The sequence below is a fragment of the Pituophis catenifer genome, unplaced genomic scaffold (genome assembly GCF_029215685.1).
Source record: "Pituophis catenifer annectens isolate HBS135680 unplaced genomic scaffold, rPitCat1.0.hap2 SCAF_9, whole genome shotgun sequence".
Classification (NCBI taxonomy): Eukaryota; Metazoa; Chordata; class Lepidosauria; order Squamata; family Colubridae; genus Pituophis; species Pituophis catenifer.
In genome coordinates, this window is record NW_027256889.1 from 24,940,610 (window position 1) to 24,962,046 (window position 21,437).

At 42.9% G+C, this 21,437-nt stretch overlaps 1 protein-coding gene across 1 annotated transcript in view; it reads right to left on the reverse strand.

Annotated features, from left to right (window-relative positions):
• COL16A1 (collagen type XVI alpha 1 chain) overlaps window positions 1-21,437 on the reverse strand; it is a 286,423-nt gene that overhangs the window by 11,770 nt on the left and 253,216 nt on the right. Inside the window, exons 55-63 of the mRNA XM_070949755.1 lie at window positions 20,753-20,788; window positions 18,206-18,268; window positions 13,654-13,725; window positions 10,840-10,893; window positions 8,926-8,970; window positions 7,818-7,862; window positions 5,511-5,564; window positions 3,041-3,094; window positions 1,295-1,345 (exon numbers count right to left, since the gene is read on the reverse strand). Coding sequence (XP_070805856.1) covers window positions 1,295-1,345; window positions 3,041-3,094; window positions 5,511-5,564; window positions 7,818-7,862; window positions 8,926-8,970; window positions 10,840-10,893; window positions 13,654-13,725; window positions 18,206-18,268; window positions 20,753-20,788 — 474 coding nt within the window. The remainder of the gene's footprint in view (window positions 1-1,294; window positions 1,346-3,040; window positions 3,095-5,510; window positions 5,565-7,817; window positions 7,863-8,925; window positions 8,971-10,839; window positions 10,894-13,653; window positions 13,726-18,205; window positions 18,269-20,752; window positions 20,789-21,437) is intronic.

Genomic DNA, 21,437 nt, shown 5'->3' on the forward strand with positions numbered 1-21,437 from the left:
TCTTATTCTTGTATAACCATGTTGAGCGTTCTTATAAACTAAATTGTTATATATATTTGCATCCTATTTATTAACATCGTCAAGATTTTATCCTTGCCAGTATTCAATACTCTTAGTTCCAATTTATCAAATTTCAATTTACATTCTTATTTCTTGTTTTGATTTCTATTTTCTAGTAGTTGTGGCTATTTTTGTATACATAGGTCAGTGCTAAGCAACTTTTTGGCATGTTTCTCTCCACACATTCTCTTCTTAACTGGAAAGAAAGCAGAGGTGAATGATAATGGGGACAGAGATAAAGATCTTTTGCATGTCTTGAGGAGCCAATCCCACCTTACATCCAGAAAAAAAATCATGGTTAAATATTTAGCCAGGTTCTAAAAAAAACATTGACTGAATAGCATAGAGTATTTCTACTTTGCTAGATGGTAGGTTTTTTTTTTCCCCCAACATGGCAGATATAGTGGATTGCATCCTCCTTGGCCCCTGGGATTGGGAGGGCTAAGAAGATGGGCACTGCAATCCAAGATGTCTGGACACATCTGGCTAGGGAAGGATGGGGTGGGGGTTTCTTGGGAGCACCTGCACCCTCTGCAGTCTAGTTCCAATCTATGATATGTCACCTTCCAAAATGGCATCTTAACAAATGACAATTCAGTGTATGTTTCCTGGAGACAATCAGATCATTTTCTTATTTGGTTGGAAATGATTTTGGAGGTAGGGATTCACCAACTTTACAAAGAAATGGGAAAGGGGTTCCAGTGGAAAGAGAGAGTTCTAAGCTTCAAGAATGAGTGCTTCCTATACTGTGGCTTCATTCAGAAGTGAAGAGGATCAGGGGTGAAATGCTACCGGTTCGCTCTGGTTCGGGCGAATCAGTAGTGATAAAAAGTACAGTTTTGGGCAAACCGGTAGTAAAAAAAACCTACAGGTTCAGGTGAACCAGTAGTTTAAAAAGCTACCAGTTGGGTTGAACCGGTAGTTAAAAAAAGCAGGAAATCCTGCTTTCTAGTGACGCTAAATCGCGCAGCACAGCTGATTCCCCACCTCGCTGTTCTACTTACCTTCCCAAGCCACCTTTTGGCACGTAGTGCACTTGTGTGCATGCGCAGCACCCATTTGGTGCACACTGCGCATGCATGCGTACTGTGTGCGCTTGGCATGCAGTGCGCATGTGCTGCCAGCGAACTGGTAGTAAACCGGTTCAGATTTCACCACTGAAGAGGATCCATGTTGGATCAGACTCAAGAGGACCAGAGCCTAAGAATGCCAAAAGGGAAGAGACGATACTCACAACTCCAGCAAGCCCTGAAGGACCAGGCTGGCCAGGGCTTCCAGGTGGACCCTGAAGAGACGGAGAAAAATTGCAGAAGGATGTAAGAACATAGACAAACCCATTGTTTCTCAACCTTGGTAACTTTAAGAGGTCTGGACTTCAATTCCCAGAATTCCCATGCTGAATGAAGAATTCTGGGAGTTGAAGTCCAGACCTCTTAAAAATTGCCGAAATTTAGAAACACGCAATATACTTATCACCACTGAGTATTTCCCCAGTAAGACTGACTCTGCCTTTCATGTATGAAAAATAAATCCAAAATGAATTATTAGCAGAAAAGCATACTCGAGAGTTAGCCATGGACATCTAAAACAGCAATCTTGACAAAGTTCTCTTGGGCGCATTTTAGAAAGCTCAGAAATATTCATTCATTCATGTCAGAAGCCTTGCTGAATAGAGACCAAGGGAGATGAATCTGGAGTAGTTATGTTTCTTGTTCGTAAGTTAAGTTGGATCTCAAAAGGCATCTGACAATGTTACCTAGTTTGGTAAGGAAACGTCTGCAAGAATACAACCAAACCAGGGGTGAAATCCAGCAGGTTCTGACAGGTTCTGGAGAACTGGTAGCGGAAATTTTGAGTAGTTCGGAGAACCGGCAAATACCACCTCTGGCTGGCCCCAGGAGTGGGGAGGGAATGGAGATTTTGCAATATCCTTCCCCTGGAGTGGGGTGGGAATGGAGATTTTGCAGTATCCTTCCCCTGGAGTGGGGTGGGAATGGAGATTTTGCAGTATCCTTCCCCTGCTACGCCCACCAAGCCACGCCCACAGAACCAGTAGTAAAAAAAATTTGGATTTCACCACTGAACCAAACTCAAGAGAGCACCAAGGATCCCACAATGTTAAAGTTTTTCTTTCTTATTAAAAGGAAGGATTTCTAAAATGCTTCGCCCCAGTTGGTGCCTAGTTATGGGTGGATGGGAGTTATAGAATTAAGGTTTGGCATTTAATCTATTTATATCCCTGCTTTATTATTTTTATAAACAACTCAAGACAGTGAACATGTCTCATATCCTCATTCCCCCCCCTCCCCACCAACAACCCTGTGAGATGAGTTGGACGGAGAGAAGGTAATTAGCCCAAAGTTACCCAGTTGGCTTTCATACCTGAAGCAGGATTAAAACAGAGTTTCCTGGTGATTGGCCCAACATCACTCAGCTGGCTTTCATGCCTAAAGCAGGACTAGAACTCATGGCCTTCTAATTTCTAGTCTGGTGCCTTAACTGCTAGACTCTCTTCGGTAATAAAATGCACTGAAATCTATAGGTTCCTTGCAGTAACTGAAGTTCAATAGTTTCCATACAGCTTCTGAGTGACCAATCTTTAATCCTTGGATTGAGGAGGGATTGGCCATTGGAACAGTTTATTCTGACTATCTGCAGAACCGCTATTATTTCTGTGGAATAGGTATGGTGGACTTGCTTTTGTTCGTTGGTTTGGCTTGGCTGATATAAAAACCAAAGTGGTGCTTTATTTTTGTTTTTGACTTGCTATTTTTTTTTTTTTAAAAAGGGGAATTTAGAAAAGAACAAAATGATACAAATGGAGAATGTAACAGTTGGCATTTATACTTTGGCTTTCATGCCAAGTGGTATCTGCTTTCAGCAGTGGGTCAGAAGCCTGACTTGGTAGCTTTATAGACATCTTTGCAACGTAGCTATAAATCTGCTCAGACAAAATTCAGGAAAGACTATTTTGACTTACGACATGTCCAGGAGGGCCTGGTCTACCTTGAGGTCCCACGGGACCTGGCTCTCCCTAGAGAAGGAAAAGAACATTAGAGCAAATACTCATCTGTGTTAGGCTATTCATGGAGCAAATTATATAAATGCATTTCCAGAGACTTCTGGGCAAGTTATGACTAAGCTAATCAATGCTATAGCATCAAAACATGTATATCTTGGGATGTACAGTATACACAGGACTTTGCCTTGTCTACTATTCTCTGGTTGCATATACAGGTAGTCAGTCCTCAATTTATGACTGGTTGCTTAGATAATATAGTGGACTCCCCCAAAGCTACTTATGACCCAATTTTGAAGTTCATCACCATCTCCATTATTCATAGGATAGGATAGGATAGGATAGGATAGGATGGGATGGGATGGGATGGGATGGGATGGGATGGGCTGGGCTGGGCTGGGCTGGGCTGGGCTGGGCTGGGATCAGGGGTGAAATGCTCCTGGTTCGGACCGGATTGCCCGATCCAGTAGCAATGGAGGCAGATGGTTCGGAGAACCGGTAGCAAAAATCCCTGCCCCCCCCCCATGCCCAGCTGAGTCGCACAATCATCACAGGCTTTTTTTCCTTCGGCCTCTTTGGCCGAAAAAATGCTTTTAAAAGTAAAAAAAAAAGTCTCTGATGATCACAGGGCTCAGCTGGGATCATCAAAGGCTTTTAAAAGCATTTTTTCTACAACCTCTTCAGAGGTTGTAGAAAAAATGCTTTCAAAAGGCTCTGATGATCCCAGCTGAGTTGCCTGATCAGCGGAGACTTTTTTTCTTTTAAATGCCTCTGACCATCAGGCAACTCAGCTTGGATCGTCAGAGCCTTATGAAAGCATTTTTTTACAACCTCTTCGCCGAAGAGGTTGTAGAAAAAATGGTTTTAAAAGTAAAAAAAAAAAAATGGCCACACCGACCCAGTCACATTACCCACCATCACCACCAAGCCACGCCCACAGAACCAGAAGTAACGAATTTTAGATTTCACCACTGGATGGGATGGGATAGGATAGGATAGGATAACATAGTTGGAAGGAAATGGAAATTATTTATTTGTATCCCGCCTTTATTATTTTTGCAAATAACTCAAGGTGGTGAATGTATCCATGACAGCAGCATCCCCATGGGTCACACTTGGCAACCAGCTCACCTTTGTTTACAGCATCCTATGGTTCCCATGACAATTTTTGACATTTTTTTTTTTTTTTGCCCATTGCTGGTGTTCATTTCCAGTTTCCAGCAAAACATGCCCACTGGATAAAACGAATATGCTTAATAACTGCTGTGCTCACTTAACAACTACTACAAAAAAGTCATAAAATTGTGTCTTGTAACATGGTGAGCTGCTTAACAATCGCAATGACTTATGGCCATAATTCTGGGTTCAATTATAGTCATAAGTTGTGGACTACCTGTACTTCCATGAAGGATATGTTTGCACGGCAAGCTCTCTCCCCTTGGCATAGCAATTATTCTGTACCTAACATAATATAATAATCTGTAAGGCACAAAGTTGTTTGGGAGGAAAGTTTGGTAGTGAAGATTGCTGTTGAATGAGAGTCCCTCATCTTTCTTTCTTTCTTTCTTTCTTTCTTTCTTTCTTTCTTTCTTTCTTTCTTTCTTTCTTTCTTTCTTTCTTTCTTTCTCTCTCTCTCTCTCTCTCTCTCTCTCTCTCTCTCTCTCTCTCTCTCTCTCTCTCTCTCTCTCTCTCCCTCCCTCCCCCCTCTCTCTCTCCCTCCCTCTCTTTCACTCCATAAATACACACCTGCACTTAACAAGTGCAAATGAACAAGAGGTTGTATTCAGCAGGTTCTGACCAGTTTTGGAGAACCGGTAACAGAAATTTTGAGTAGTTTGGAGAACTGGTAAATACCACCTCCGACTGGCCCTGCCCCCATCTATTCTCTGCCTTCTGAGTCCCAGCTGATCAGGAGGAAATGGGGATTTTGTATTAACCTTCGTCTGGAGTGGGGAGGAAATGGAGATTTTACAGTACCCTTCCCCTGCCACACCCACCAAGCCACGCCCACCAAGCCATGTCATGCCCACCAAGCCACGGCCACAGAACCGGTAGTAAAAATTTTTGAATCCCACCACTGAAGTGAACTAAGGTAAATTACTAGTAGAGGAATTAATCTTGTGGGTTAATTTTGCTCTCCTCCCAACATCTCACTTTCTTTGTCCCATGGGACACAAACAAAAGTATTATGAATTGAGCCATCCATAGAATTTTGTATATCTCCCTCCTTCATCTACTCTGCATTCTCAACTTGAGTTTCATTAGTCAGTCGTGATATGACAATGAACGAAGACTCTTCTATAGTGACTTCCATAGATTCATAGACATCCCCACATACACTGCTGCATCCAGGCAAAGGCAGGTGCAGAATTAATTCAAGAGTGTATCCCTCACATTGCAATTCACTTTTGGCTGGATGTTGATAACTCACCTCAGCTCCAGTCCGGCCCGAATTTCCAGGAGGTCCTGGTTTCCCACAATCACCCTAAAAAATCAAGGAGACATGGATTAAAATAGAATGCTTATATTATGGAAGATATAAAGCAACCGAAGCCTATCTTTTTCCAGTAAACTCCCTGGTCGTCTTGTTCAACCAGCTTTAGTGATAGACGATCAAGAGGATCAGCCTGTCCTCCTCACTGTCCCAATGGGTCCAAATCTCTGAATACTTTGTCACAGCCAATCACACCTTTGGGATTGAAGGGATGCGTGAAGTTGCCTAGAGCCAGATCAAATCAACAGTCCACACAGCCCAAGGGAAACTCCTTCGCTATTCTTCAAGTTTCCAATCTTGGGTTTCGATCCCCAGAATTCTCAAAGGCCATTCTCAGTGGGAATTCAGGGGGTTCCTGGAGGGATAAATTGGAGAGATGGGTCTGCCCTAATTGACAGCGGCTCTCTAGAGTCTACTTAAGATCTTTTTACTGAAGTTCGGTTTGCTCTTAGGAAGAATTGCTTCTCAAAACAGGGGCCTTTATAGATTTGATTGCTTACTTGTATCCTATGACTATCATTAAGTGTTGTATTTATGATTCTTGACGAATGTATCTTTTCTTTTATGTACACTGAGAGCGTATGCACCAAGACAAATTCCTTGTGTATCGAATCACATTTGGCCAATAAAGAATTCTATTCTATTCTATTGTATTAAAATCCCTTTATTTACTGGTTTGTTCATTTCTGAATGCAAAAGAACCAACCTGGGCACTGCCCTGACACTTGGCATAACAGTGGTCATGAACACCAGTCTGCAGTTAATAATGTTGGACCTGTGACTTCAGTGGTACAGACTCTTTAACACTTTGTCACCTAACTGACCACAAGGACAAAGGCCAGTGGGGCAAAGAGAGAAAGTTAATAATGTATTGTCTAACACTCTGCTGCTCCTGATCTCTGAGACAGCTAATCTCAAATCTCTGTCTCTTCCTTCTCTTCCAGATAAGAGAAGGAAGAATGCACATTCTCTCATTCTCTTTCTGGTAAGATGCAGTTAGCTAGGTACTAGGCTTTGCCTACCCCTATCATGTTCTTCCTGAAATAAATCTCCTTTCTGTCGTAATTATTAAAACTGCTGCATTGCTCAGCTTAGATTCTCACCTTCAGGAGCAGCCAAATGTATGCACTAATATTTTCTCTTCCATAGATAATGGGTTGCATATAGAATATATACAGTAATGCAACCATAAAAGACAGGGATTCTGACAGAGAGGGTGTCAGCCCTGGAAGCCATCTTTTTCTTTGGATCTTCAGGGCTGCCACATTCCATTCCATTCTATTCTAAGATGTCTGTGGTTTGTATCAAGGCTTCTTGAGAAAGTTCCTCTTGCTCTATGATTCAGGGTCTACTAGACTTTTCTTTGTGGTCACCCAGTTTTGGGGGATGTATTTTCTGTTGCATTCGCTCCATGGCTTAGGGCCTGAGTATCTACGAGACCGCCTTCTGCTGCCAATAGCCTCCCACCGGCCAGTATGCTCGCACAGAGAGGGCCTCCTCAGGGTGTCGTCGGCCAGACAATGTTGGCTGGCGACCCCCAGGGGGAGAGCCTTCTCTGTCGCGGCATTCGCCCTTTGGAACGACCTACCCTCAGAGATATGCACGATCCCAGATCTCCGGACTTTTCGTCGGGCCCTTAAAACTCACTTATTTCATCTAGCCAGGCTGGCTTGATCCCATCTTTCGGTTTTAATTCGTAATTGATTTTACTGGGGTGTTTTTAAATTGTGGGCCGAAACTATTTAATATCTTTTTAAATTGTTTTAAATTTTGTATGCTATGTTTTTACTTTGGCTGTTCACCGCCCTGAGTCCTGCTGGAGAAGGGCGGTATAAAAATCAAATCAAATAAATAAATAAAATAAAAGTATGGCAAGTCTTATTTAAAAGCTTTTAAGACCAAGCACTTAAAAAAAAAAGTTGTTGAGTTTAACGGTGAGCGTTGTTTTTTTAACATTTCTAGTTAACTTGATTGTTGTTTATCATAAACTGAGAAGAGTCGTGATAGGTTATAATACGGTTAACCAAACAAATGCATATTTGTTCCTAAGGAGCTCATGGTCTATATCAGTGAGAATTGCAGTTTTCAGCATTCAGACTCACTCTACTTTGGCCTTTCCAATTTGCAGGCAAGGAAAAACCATCCATCCCCTACACAATATATTTGACCAATTTGACATGAGGTTGAATAAATGAGAAGGAACATGTATCACATTTTGATCATGCAATCAATGGCAGGGCTAACCTTCTGTCCTGGCAGGCCAGGATGACCTGTTTTCCCTTTGAATCCCTAGAGAGAAGAAAAAAGACAACAATAATGGAGAGGCTATAAACTTGGCTACTAGATCAAAATCAGCAGGCCCTGAGCACTGAAGCTTCAGGGCTGCCAACGGACCAGAACTCTTCTTCCCCACAAAAGAACCTGGCTTGATTTAGTACCTGGCAACAATCATTACAGTTGATAACAGTTGGTAAACATCTGCATGCCAAGACGATGCTAAAAGGGCATCATCTAGCTCAGGGGTGTCAAACTCACGGTGTCATGTTGTTGTCATGTGATGTATTGCAACTTTTCTTTCTTTTCTTTTTTTAAACTTTTTTTTTAAACAAACAAACATTTAATACATCAGTTTTCTCCTCTCTGTGACATCTCGGTGTTATCTTCCAAAGTTCTTTCTTCTTCTGTATAGTTGTCATTTCTTCTATCTTGATCCTTATCCAGTCCATAATATCAATTCATCACTAATTTCTACTCATCACATATTGATACATATTTATATAATTAATCATTTATATCTCTTCTCCAACCAATAATAAAAAATCATTCCATATTTTAAAATATTCTGAGTCTTCTCTATCCTTAATCATAAAAGTTAATCTATTCATTTCTGCACAATCTAACATTTTTTTAATTACTTCTTCTTCCAAAGATATTTTCTCCACTTTCCAATTTTGTGCATAGACAATCCTTGCAGCTGTTATTACAGGTATTATCAAATAAACATTTTCCTTGCTAATTTTTTCAGGTAGGATACCCAATAGGGACAGCTCTGGTTTAAATTCGATACGTTGATGAATCATTTCCTCCAACCAAGTCTTAATTTTAACCCAATAGTTTAGCTTCCGGACTACTTTGCAACTTCCCCCCCCCACTTTGCCTTTTCACCCACGGGGGTGGGGGTGGCCATGGCCTGCAGCTGGCGAGTTTGACACCCCTGATTTAGCTGATGAAAAATTGGCACCATCAGATCTCCTGAGAAACTAAGTGATCAATGGAAGAAAGAAATCTTTCTTTCCCTCTTTCCCAATGACTAGTAGATGACTAGTAGAATCTTGGATAGCCAACAACTTACTGGTGGTCCCATCATTCCTGGAGGTCCTGGAGGTCCTGAGTCACCCTAGAAGAAGCCAAGAGTTAATGCTACGTAAAGAAAGAGAACTGCAACATGCCAAATCTTCAGCATACTAAATCTGTCTTCTGCCCCCACTTCCCATCCAGATATAAATGGTCCACTCTCTTTTCCTAGGAGGCATATAACCAGTGATGGGATTCAGCCAGTTCGCACCTATTTGGTAGAACCAGTTGTTAACTTTCTAAGCAGTTCGGAGAACCGGTTGTTGGAAGAAATCTTATTTTGTTTTTTCCCACTTTACAGGGCTAATCCTGTAAGGAAGACAGGAAGGAAACATTCTGGTGTTGTTTCTAGCCTAATCTTTATTGCCCTGCTTACAGAAACTGCCTCTCTGCTTAACCCTTATTACATTGTAACAGCTAAGGTGAAGTGCCCATCGACGTGAGTGACGTTGAATTGGCCACACCCACACAGTCACATGACCACCGAGCCACGCCTATCCAGCTGGTCATTAGGGTAGAGAACTGGTTGTTAAATTATTTGAATCCCACCACTGCATATAACCGCCACCTTGCTATTACAGATCATCCTGGATTTACGACCACAATCGAGACCAAAATTTATGTTGCTAAGTAAGAAATTTGTTAAGTGAGTTTTGCCTTGTTTTACGACTTTCCTTGCCACATTTGTTTTTTTTTTTAATTTTTTTTAAATATTTTATTATAACACAATATGACAAACACATAACATACAACATATAAATATATCCTCTTTTTTAAACAATGTTTCTGGGTGGTCTTCTTTCCGCTTTGTATCTCCCCTCCCCCCTCCGTATCTCTCTTATTATTTCTTTTTCTTCATTGTCCCTTTTTCTTTGGTTACCTTGTCATATTTGTTAAGTGAATCACTGCAGTTGTTAAATTAGTAACATGGTTGTTAAGGAAAACTGGCTTCCCCATTGACTTGGCTTGTCAGAAGGTCGCAAAAGGGGATCACCTGACACATTGCAATTGTGTTGTGGCCCGTCAGCGGCCTGTGCGGATTGTAGCTGATTCTGACAGCGAGGAGGCTGGTGTGATGCTGAGCCAGCAGCCTGTGCAGCTGGCACTCGAATTGGACAATGAGGAGGCTGGAGAAGATGTGGTGCCAGAGGCGGGGATTCAGCCAGGGCCTTCAGAACCTCCAGAAGCTCCTTTAAGTGAAGAGGATGAAGAGGAGGAGCCTCTTCTCAATGCACGGGCGTGCAGAGCTGCCAAAAGGCAGGAGTGGCTCCTCAGGAGGAGGTCTCCTCGAGAGTAAGGCTTGGGGCTAATTGGCCACTCCCTTAGCCTATTTAAGGAGGAACGCCGCTTGCAGCAAACTGTAGGGAACAACTTTAGTTCAAACTCCTTCGTGTCTGGATTCTCTGCAAAATTGCTTCTGGGCTTTCTGCCAACTCTAGTAAGACTGTGATTACCTTATCTTAGAATTCTGGTAGGCTGTTAAGACAGTTTATTAACAGCCATTGGTTGATAAAGACTAAGTTATTTGAGTAAAATAAGCTTTGTATAGAGTTTGTGTGTGCTGCGTTCTTTGGGGTCCGTAGCTGGGGCAGAACAAATTGTCATAAATGTGAGTCAGTTGCCAAGCATCTGAATTTTGATCACATGATTATGGGGACACTGCAATAGTTGTAAGGCGAAAAACAGTCCTAAGTCACTTTTTTCAGTGCTGTTGTAACTTCGAACTGCTATAACTGGAGGACTACTTGTATTCTCAAGCTGAAGGTCATCAGATACCCAAACTGTCTTAATGGGTCACTTTTCAAACCTAAAGAGCCAAACAGTGACTGTAGGATGAAACCTATTACTAGGGGTTTTTTTGTGTGAATGTTGTAAGAAAATAGTAATTTGCTACTGGGACACACATTCTTACCCGGGACCCTGGTTTTCCATCTTTTCCATCTTGTCCCTCCAGGCCAGGTGGACCCTAAAAATAAACATAGATTACATGGGCATTCTTTCTTTGAACTGCCTAGAGAAAGAAAAAAAATCCAAGTGCATCGGTCAATGCTTTATGTTTATTTAATGCACTGTACGTATTAAGAGAGCTTAATGTGCTGAAGTTTGTATTATGGATGGATCTCTTTAAGCCAGAACATTTTAACCATAGTTGTTAAGATGAAAATAAATGAGCCACACGATGATGGCTCACTGTAATGATCTGGAATGATGATCAAGCATAGTTTGTAATTGATGGCCCTACAGAATCAGAAATTAGGCTTGGATGTAGACTTGCAAAATATCCTTGATGCTAAATTGGAGGCTGCGTAATGGGGGAAGTAGCACACTACAGTTAGAAGTGGAAACCCACATCTGAAAATTGCTGCCTCTGAAGCTAAATGGAAAGTGAATATTGTCAAGCAAATCTACGTAATGTTCTGTTTGTTACGCTGTCATTTGCTGCTTGTGCAGATCGCGGCTAAAGGACCTAATGGATGGCTGTGTAAGCCATGGCTTTTAGTGAGATCTAATTTAAACAAGTGCCCTTTTCTAAGCCTTCTCATAAAATTGGTTCATTTGAAAAAAAAAAAAGGGGGTTAACAGACTCCTTTCTAATCTTTATCTATGGCAATCTTGCAAGGGGATTGATATCTTGAAACAAGAACTTCCCGACATTTAGGTCCCATTATCCCTCTATGACTCTCGTGCTCTTGGTATACAAGTACATCTGGGGAAGTAACAGTAACAGAGTTGGAAGGGATCTTAGAGGTCATCTAGTCCAACCCCTTGCTCACCCAGGAGACCTATAGGAGGGATTCGAACCGCCGACGTTTCTGATCGACAAGCTCAACGTCTTAGCCACTGAGCCACTTAGGAAGCAGGACTTCTTGAATACACGGCGCACATAATAAATATTTTACAGAAGGATAGCAACCATAATTTTTGTTATAAAAATAATAAAGCATCTTCTTCTTACTCCTTATTTCCCAGTCTTTGCCCATACCAGGTGCCCAAGGGGATGGAAGCAGGGGTGAAATGCTCCCGGTTTGGACCGGATCGCCTGATCTGGTAGCGATGACGGTGGGTGGTTCGGAAAACCGGTAGCAAAAATCCCTGCCCGCCCCCCATGCCCAGCTGAGCCGTGCGATCATCAGAGGCTTTTTTTTTTTTAAGTTTTAAAAGCATTTTTTCTTCAGCTGAAGAAAAAATGCTTTTAAAAGTAACAAAATCAAGCCTCTGATGATCGCGCGGCTCAGCTGGGATCGTCAGAGCCTTTTAAAAGCATTTTTTCTGCAACCTTCGAGGTTGTAGAAAAAAATGCTTTTAAAAGGCTCTGACGATCCCAGCTGAGTTGCCTGATCGTCAGAGGCTTTTTTTTTCTTTTAAAAGCAAAAATAAAAAAAATGCTTTTAAAAGAAAAAAAAAAGCCTCTGACGATCAGGCAACTCAGCTGGGATCGTCAGAGCCTTTTAAAAGTAAAAAAAAAAAAAGTTGGCCATACCCCCCAGTCCATTACCCCCCCCAAGTCACGCCTACAGAACCGGTAGTAACAAATTTTACATTTCACCACTGGATCGAACATTTAAATCTTTTAAATTCCAACTAAAACAGTTTCCTTGTTTTAGGATGGGCGATGAGGAGATACAGAAAATTTGAGTTAAATTTGGTAGTGTAAGAGCAGGATGGGCTGAGCTGGTTTCAGCTTATGAAAGGGACTTCTTAGGGAAGGAAACAGGAAAACACACCATGTTTTTACACCATGCTGAAACCAACTGTCTTCTCACCTTCATTATAGGGTGATTTAGACCAGGGGTTCCCAACCTCTGGGCCACAGCCCACTAATAGGCCGTCAGCTCTTTGCAACCGGGCCGCGGAAATGGCAGGTGAGCGCATACGCATCCCCACTTGCATGCAGTGGGGGAGCGCGTGCATACGTGCTCCACTAGCACGACTGGGGGTCACGCATGCATGCCGCTCACACAAATGGACCAGTGCGTGTGCACGATTACCAGCTGCTTACATGGAACCATCTCCTTTCCCTTCCCCTCTGTTGTGGTCCACCAGCAGCTTGCAGAGCTGGCAGCGTAGTCGGACAGTGAGGAGGCTGGGGAAGACCATGGGCCATCCTGGAGTCTGGGGAAGGCCCAGATGAGGGCTCTGTGTCAGAGGCAGAGATGGGGCCAGAGCCATCTGGGAGTGATGCGTGGACTCCAGAGCCGCAGAGTCAGACAGCAGAAAGGCAGAGGAACAGAAAGAGCCTGTTCCTAGTGCACGCATGCAAAGAGCTGCCAGAAGGCAAGAGCAGCTAAAGGAAAAGGGATGACTCAGGAGTAAGGCCAGGAGATGATTGGCCCCTTCCATAAGGCTTAAAAGAGCAGCAAAGGCACGCAGGCCCTTTGCAGGAAAGCAACGTTGCTAAATCTGTTTACAGTCGGTGTCTCTTGTTTGTTTCTGAACTTCGTGGGGCTTTGCCAAGAAAGGCTTTTGGCAGGGTGCCAAAGAAGATAAAGGTTTGTGATAAGCCCAAAGGACTTTTTCTGAAGGACTTGTTTTGGAATTAATTTGGACTAAGCTGGGAAGGAAGTAATTCTCAGCTGTTACTATAAAATAGTTTTGTTTGGGACTAATTATGTCTTGTAATGACTATGTGAGTCTAGGTCACAACACCCTCCACCCCCCGCGTGTCTGCAAAGCCGGAAAGGTGGAGAAACTCTGATTTAGACCATTGTGTTTCCAGCCTACTTACTTGTAGTCCAGGTTGTCCGGGAGGTCCGGGGGAACCAGCCATGCCAGGAGCCCCACGCATCCCTTCACTGCCCTGCAGAAAGTAGAGAAGAAAAAACCCCTTTCAATGATTCAGCTGCTGTTGGTTGCCATGGGGAAGAAGAGCAAAGGAGGAGAAGCCAAGGAGGGGACAGAGACTGGGCTGGGGAGAAATGCAATTAGATTCCCATGCATCTTCCTTTCCATTATATTTACAGGCAGTCCTCGACTTACAACAGTGACCACTCAAACTTTCAACAGCACTGAAAAAAGTGACTGGTGACCGTTATTCATACTTACAACCTTTGTAGCAACCCCATGATCACATGATCAAAATTCAGATGCTCGGCCACTGGTTCATACTTATGACTATGGCAGTCTCCCAAGGTCATGGGATCTCCTTTTACGACCTTCTGACAAGTAAAGTCAGTGAGGAAGCCAGATTCACTTAACAGCCGGGTTACTACCTTAACAACTTCAGTGATTCACTTAACAGCTGTGGCAAGAAAGGTCATAAAATGGGGGCAAAACTCACTTAACAAATGTCTCACTTAACAACAGAAACGTTGGGCTCAATTGTGGTCATAAGTCGAGGACTACCTGTATTAAATTTTTATGCTGCCCATCTCCTCTAGGCAGCTTACAAGTTGGCTTCCTTTACTGGAAAATGTCCCACTCCCTGCGTGACAGAAAGTTGTTCTGCTTCGGGGAGAAGTTAAAATTATGTTTTGCTAGCCCTCCAGAGTGAGGGGTCCCATTTGAACCCCACAATGTACAATCCAAAAAAGTCCCAAAGGGGCTTTTTTCAAAAGACAGCTGGACTTCCTTATGTTTTTTTTCCCCCTTGAAAACATTTCACTTTTCATCCAAGAAGCTTTTTCAGTTCTAACAGAACTTCAGTCAGAACTGAAAAAGTTTCTTGGATGAGAATTGGAAACGTTTTCAAAGGGGAAAAAACCCAAAGAAAATCCAGCTGCCTTTTGAAAAAAAAAAAAGCACCTCGAGGACAACTATGAGCTGAATGATTGAAAATCTCCATAGACAATCCTTCTTAAATTAGGCTCCAGGTTTAAAAGGTAAAGGTTCCCCTTTCACATCTGTGCTAGTCATTCCCGACTCTAGGGGGTGGTGCTCAACTCCGTTTCAAAGCCGAGGAGCCAGCGCTGTCCAAAGACATCTCCGTGGTCATGTGGCCGGCATGCCTCAATGCCAAAGGCGCACGGAACGCTGTTACCTTCCCACCAAAGGTGGTCCCTATTTTTCTACTTGCATTTTTTACGTGCTTTCGAACTGCTAGGTTGGCAGAAGCTGGGACAAGTAACGGGAGCTCACCCCGTTACGCGGCACTCGGGATTCAAACCGCTGAACTGCCAATCTTTCGATCGACAAGTTCAGCGTCTTAGCCACTGAGCCACCACGTCCCTTCAAAATACCCCTTCCTATTTCCCAAGAGCCAAGCAAAATCTCCAGGCTGCAGTCCTGAGAAAAAGCAGCAGATGTCAGTAAAAGCCAGCAATTGGCAGACACTCCCCCCCCCATCACTTCTCCTAATCAACCCAGCAGCTATTTTTCCCTTGGCATCCTCAAAGGAGCTTCTTTTCAGATCCATGCTGCCAATGCCTTCTCCATCCAGCCTTTTATCTGCAGAAAGAGTTCCCATCACCCGTAATGAAAAGATAAAACTCTCTGCCTTTAATAGTATGTGTCTACTGCTATGAATCCCTGTGGAACCTCCTCCTTGGAGCAAAAGACCCCAGTTCTCCCCCCTCCTTGCTCTTCTGGAGGTTGCTTCCCCCTTCATCCATGGTCTTCTTGGACAGAGAGCCAGCAAGCTGAAGTAGTAATATGTGAATTTGTAGCTTTGGGGGGAAAAGAGCCTTCATTTCCCTCAAACTGCTTGCATAAAAGATAGAGAATGTGAGTGGATGAGACAATCCATGCCTTTTTACTCTTCTGCCCTTAAATCTCTCATGCAGGGGTGAAATCCAGCAGGTTCTGATTTTGAGTAGTTGGGAGAACCGGCAAATACCACCTCTGGCTGGCCCCAGAATGGGGTGGGAATGGGGATTTTGCAATATCCTTCCCCCAGGAGTGGGGTGGGAATGGGGATTTTGCAGTATCCGTCCCCTGCCACGCCCACCAAGCCACATCACGCCCACATAACCGGTAGTAAAGAAATTTGGATTTCACCACTGCTCTCACAGCTGTGTCTCTTGGTTCCTGTACCTAGTGGGAAGGCAGCACAGGCAGTCCTCGACTTATGACCAGAATTGGGACCAGAATTTCCACTCCTAAGCAAAGTAGTTATTAAGCAAATCACACCTTTTTTTTTTTGCCATGGTTGTTAAGAGAATCACTGCAGCTAACTGAATCAACCAGTCATTAAGGGAATCTGATTTTCCCCATTGACTTCGCCAGATGGGAAAGTCACAAATGGGGAAATCAAACAATCCTGGGACACTACAACCTTCATAAGATACATATCAGTGGCCAAGCACCTGAATTTTAATCAAATGACCATGGGGATGCTGTGATGGTTGTAAGTATGAAGACTGGTCATAAGTCACTTGTTTTCAGTCAGTGCCACTGAAACTTTGAATGGTTGCATATTGAGGATTACCTGAACTAGTGGAGGCAAAATCTCTTCATTGCTTCTTCTGTTCAGCTCTAGGTAATATTAAAGGACTGCAAGAGCAGCATTTTAGATGCAGAGTTTGGGGAGATAAACAGATTAACAGAGTTGGAAGGGACCTTATAGGTCATCTAGTCCAACCCCCTGCTCAAACAGGAGATCCTACATCATTTCTGACAAATGGCAGTCCAATCTTTTCTTGAAAGTCTCAAGTGATGAAGCTCCTACAACTTCCGAAGGCAACTTCTGTTCCATGGGTTGATTGTTCTCACTGTCAGAAAGTTCCTCCTCATTTCTAGGTTGAATCTCTCCTTGGTCAGTTTCCATCCATTATTCCTTGTCTGGCCTTCAGTGCTTTGGAAAACAGCTTGACCCCCTCCTCTCTGTGGCAGCCCCTCAAGTATTGAAAGACAGCTATCATGTCTTCCCTGGTCCTTCTCTTCACTAGACTAGCCATGCCCAGTTCTTGTAACCATTCTTCATATGTTTTAGTCTCCAATCCCCTAATCATCCTAGTTGCTCTCCTCTGCACTTTTTCTAGAGTCTCAACATCTTTTTTATAGTGTGGTGACCAAAACTGGATGCAGTATTCTAGGTGTGGTCTTACTAAGGCTTTATAGAGTGATATTAGGACCTCACTTGATCTTGATTGTATTCCTCTGTTAATGCAATTTAGGATTGTGTTGGCTTTTTTAGCTGCTGCTGCACATGTAATATATAATATATATAAGCTCCAGGAGAATCTCATGAACAAAAGAGGGTTTCCCACATGGACCTTCATCTGGAGTGCTGCTCTTGCAGAGACAGAGGAAGGGGAAGGGAAACACAGAGCCAATGCTGTCATTATCCCAATTTTGCCTGCAGATAAGTGCAGAAGGAGGAAGGAAGGGATGAATGAGGAAGGAGGAAGCCATGCTGCTTCTGTAGCTGCTTTCGTAATAGTTCGGCTATTGGTATAAAATTTCAAAGCCAGCAGAGAAATTGACCTTCATGTTTTGTTTCTCTTGGGGTTGTCCTTCCAGTTTGGAAGCCATAACCCACCCCTCTTCTCCAAGCCCAGGAGCCAGGAGAATTCCTTTTTCCCAACAGTTTATAACAGCACTAAGTCTACAGTTGGGTTAACCCAGGAGTCAGCAACCTGTGGCTCTGGAGCTGCATGTGGCTCTTTCACCCCTCTGCTACGGCTCACTGTCATTCAAAATATGCGTCACAACCGCCAAAGTGTGACCCCACCAGCACACGATTTATTCAGCTTTTCAACTCCCGGTAGGCCAACCATGGATAAATCCAAGAAAAGAAAAGTTTCAGAAGAAAACAGAATGTTTAATTCAACTACATAGGCTAGTTTTGTGGCCGCTCAAGAAATAGTCTGGCACGGGATGGGTTTTGTGGCTCCCGGTGTTTTCTTTTCTGTGGGAAACGGGTCCAAATGGCTCTTTGAGTGTTTAAGGTTGCAGACTCCTGGGTTAACCACACGGATTTCCATGCATTCTTTCCCTCTGTCAATATTTTTACAGCTGAAAAAAACAAACAAACTCCAAGAAAATCAATTGTAAGAGAATTGTAAGAGAATTGCTTGTACCTTATGTGTATGGCTTTGTATGCGACTTTCCCTAATATATTTTTAGAAACATACTGCAGCCATGCTTTTATACAGAAGTACTACCGTATCATTTCAGCTCCACTATCCCTTAATATATGTAATCTTCCTGATGCATCTTTCTCAAACAGCTTCTTTGTGTGAAGTAGAATGCCAAGAAAAAGGATGTTTCATTGGCTGGTGCAATTTTGCTCCCATTGAAATCGGGTGGGCAGGAATGTTTACATCCTTCCTGCTTCTTGCAGAATGGGTCCTGCCTTCGTTTATCTTCCCTCCCCTCGAGATTTGACTTTGGTCACTCACCTTTTCAGCTGGGGGCCCTTGAGGTCCAGGAGGCCCTGCTTTTCCTGGAAAACCTGGAGGACCCTAAAAATGACACCAGCAATGACTTCAGAACACTAAATATGCTACATTAGTGAGAAAAGATCTATTCAGTCTAATGTGGAATCTTGTAGTAGGACAAAGCAGCGATTCTGCAATAAGTCTAAATTACCTGAATTAGGCTACTATACATTACTATAGCCTATCATAGAGAAGGGACAGAAGCTCTGCAAAAACCAAAACTCCCCACTAATTTTACTCATTATCTGACTTTGGAGCTTCTGAGATTTCAGTCGGTTCAGGTGCTTCATGGTGTAATGAGATTTTGATGTGAGGCTATGCACTGTGGTGAAAAGGATGCCCATGCTGATCTCTGAATGGAAGATGAGTCAATAGTTTGTCCTACCGGGCCAAGGGGAGGCCTCAACTGAGATTTTCCACCCCAAGTAGCAGTCAGGAAGTGAGAAAACTGGGCTGTTGTGGCCAGCAGAGCTGGCAGCAGAGTCAGACAGTGAGGAGGTTGGGGAGGAACTTGGGCCAGTCCTGGGGTCTGGGGAAAGCTTGGACGAGGGCTCTGCATCAGAGGCAGACAGGGGGCCAAGGCCATCTGATAGTTATGTGCTGCCTCCGGAGTTTCCGGAGCCTCCAGAGTCTGACATCAGCGAGGAAGAAGAACAGCGGGAGCCTGTTCCCAGGATGTGCATGCGCAGAGCTGCCAGAAGACAAGAACAATTAAGAAAACAGGGTCGACTTGGGAGTAAGGCTTGGAGATGATTGGCCCCTCCCATAAGACATAAAAGAGGAGCAAACGGGACGTGAGCTTTTGTAGGAAGCAATTAGTTCATTTAGTTGTTTCAAGCTTTGAAAAGTTCTGTTTGACTCTGTGCCAAGTTTGGCCTTGCCCTGCGTTTGGCAATTAGTTCTCTGGCAGCATTCCAAGGGGGATAAGGAAGCCTCGGTCAGAACATTCCTTCCAGAGCCTTCCATCCTTTCTAAGGTAGGTAAAATGAGGACCCAGTTTGTGGGGGCAATAAGCTGACTTTGTAAAAATATACAAAAGTATGAAGGCTATTGCTTAACGCATTGTAAGCCGCCCTGAATCTCTGGAGAAGGGCAGCATATAAATCAAATTAAAAAAAAAACATGGGCAGAAAGTTGTGTGGTTCTGTGAAGATCTGATGAAGTTGGTTCGCTTTAAGCAGAATTTCTCATGCTGATGTCCTCCAGCTATGCTGGATTACCAATTTCCATCCCGTCTGGTCCAAACCATATCTGGATGGCATCAGAATGGAGAAAGGTGATTGGAAGCTTGTGGAAAGTTAGGTTTTTTTTTAGTCTATCTTTTCCATTTCTGTACTGCCAGAGAAAGGATGGGACATTTGTTTTTTGAGCTTAGTTGTTTTCTTGAAGATGCTTCATTACCCACAGAATAACAAAATAACAGAGTTGGAAAAGACCTTGGAGGTCTTCTAGTCCAACCCTCTGCTTGAGCAGAAAACTCTATACCCATTTCAGACAAATGATTTTAAAAAATTGTCAGTGCTCTGATGATGTTACCTAGTTGGGTCAGGAAAGAAAACAGCCAAGCCCAGAGAGCACCAAGGAGTTCAAAGTTCAACTCTGTGTTATAGATATTCTCTTCTATTAGTACATTTCTTTTTCTCACATTAGTATTGCTTTTCTTCTTAAACAGATTTCTTTTGGGGGGGGGGTCTTTGGCCAAAATTGGAAATCTGAGCAATTACCGACAGAAAACAAAATAATCGCAAAAATTACAGAATGCTCAGAAATGGATAGGCTTACAAAGGAACTACAAGAGAAAGATGATACTGATTACTATTTAGTGTGGCAAAGATGGTATAGCTGGCTGGAGGAAAAGATAGGAACATAAAAATAACTTTGATAATAAAGAGATTTTAGAAAGTATTTAAATTTAGTCATGTAAAAGGGGAGTTAAAAGTACAAGAGGGAGATAGGAGTCTATAGATAGTTAGCATATGTTAGTATATGATTGTTAAATGCTATACCCTTTATTTTGCTCTGGGAAGTCGGGGGGGGGGAGGGTTGGGGAGGGAAGGGGGAGGTGGGATGGGAAAACATTTGTAAATTTTTAAAAAACTTGAGTACCTAAATAGGAAATGTAAAGAACTAAACAAAGAGCGAACTATAATGTTTTATATATAAATATGTAAATATGTAAATATAGATATGCATAGAGAAAGATGAGAAAAATAGAAAAATAACCCACCGATGTGATAGCTTTAAGAGTCAGTTGTAAGACTGAATCGTTGTTTGTTTGTTTTGTATGTTGTTTTAATGTATTTATGTTTGTTTGTATATTTTTAATCAATATTTTTTTTAAAAAAAAGAGAGAATCTTAAATAATGTCATTGGGATCTATTGGAAGAGGCTCTGTAACTCTTTACTTATGGCCATGCACTGTTTCAACTCACAGACATTTTATAAGTGTGATTGTCTAAGGAGACCCGACACTCCAGGACAAAATATTTTGGGATGTACCAAACTTACCGGTGCCCCTGGAAAACCGGGCTGGCCTTGAAAACCCTGTGAATAAAATAAATGTAGGTTAATACCCAGCAATGCTCAAGATAAATAGGCCAAATAGCCCTCCTGATGCAAGCTGTGCTGATCTGAAAAAGCTAAGGCGAGTAAAACCAGATTGGCATTTTGGATGGGAGACCACAGAGAAATCTCAGGGCAGATGGGAAGAGGAAACTGGGAAGAGGAAAAAAGCTCTCAGAAGGAGGCAAGGACAAATAACTACTGTATTTCTGTGTTATTTACTCAGATGGCATCAAACTCTTAAAGGACTTCCTTACTTCCCCCTTCCCTTCCCTTCCCTTCCCTCCTCTCCCCTCCCCTCCCCTCCTCTCTCCGTTACCAAGGAAAACTTTTGGATGTTGCTCAGTGATGCTTAGGCAGTGGTGAAATCCAGCAGGTTCTGATAGGTTCTGGAGAACAGGTAGCGGAAATTTTGAGCAGTTCGGAGAATCGGTAGCAGAAATTTTGAATAGTTCAGAGAACCGGCAAATACCACCTATGGCTGGCCCCAGAGTGGGGTGGGAATGGAGATTTTGCAGTATCCTTCCCCTGCCACGCCCACCAAGCCACGCCCACAGAACCAGTAGTAAAAAAAAAATGGATTTCACCACTGCGCTTAGGACAAGGAATTTGAAGTTACAAAAACCTTCTA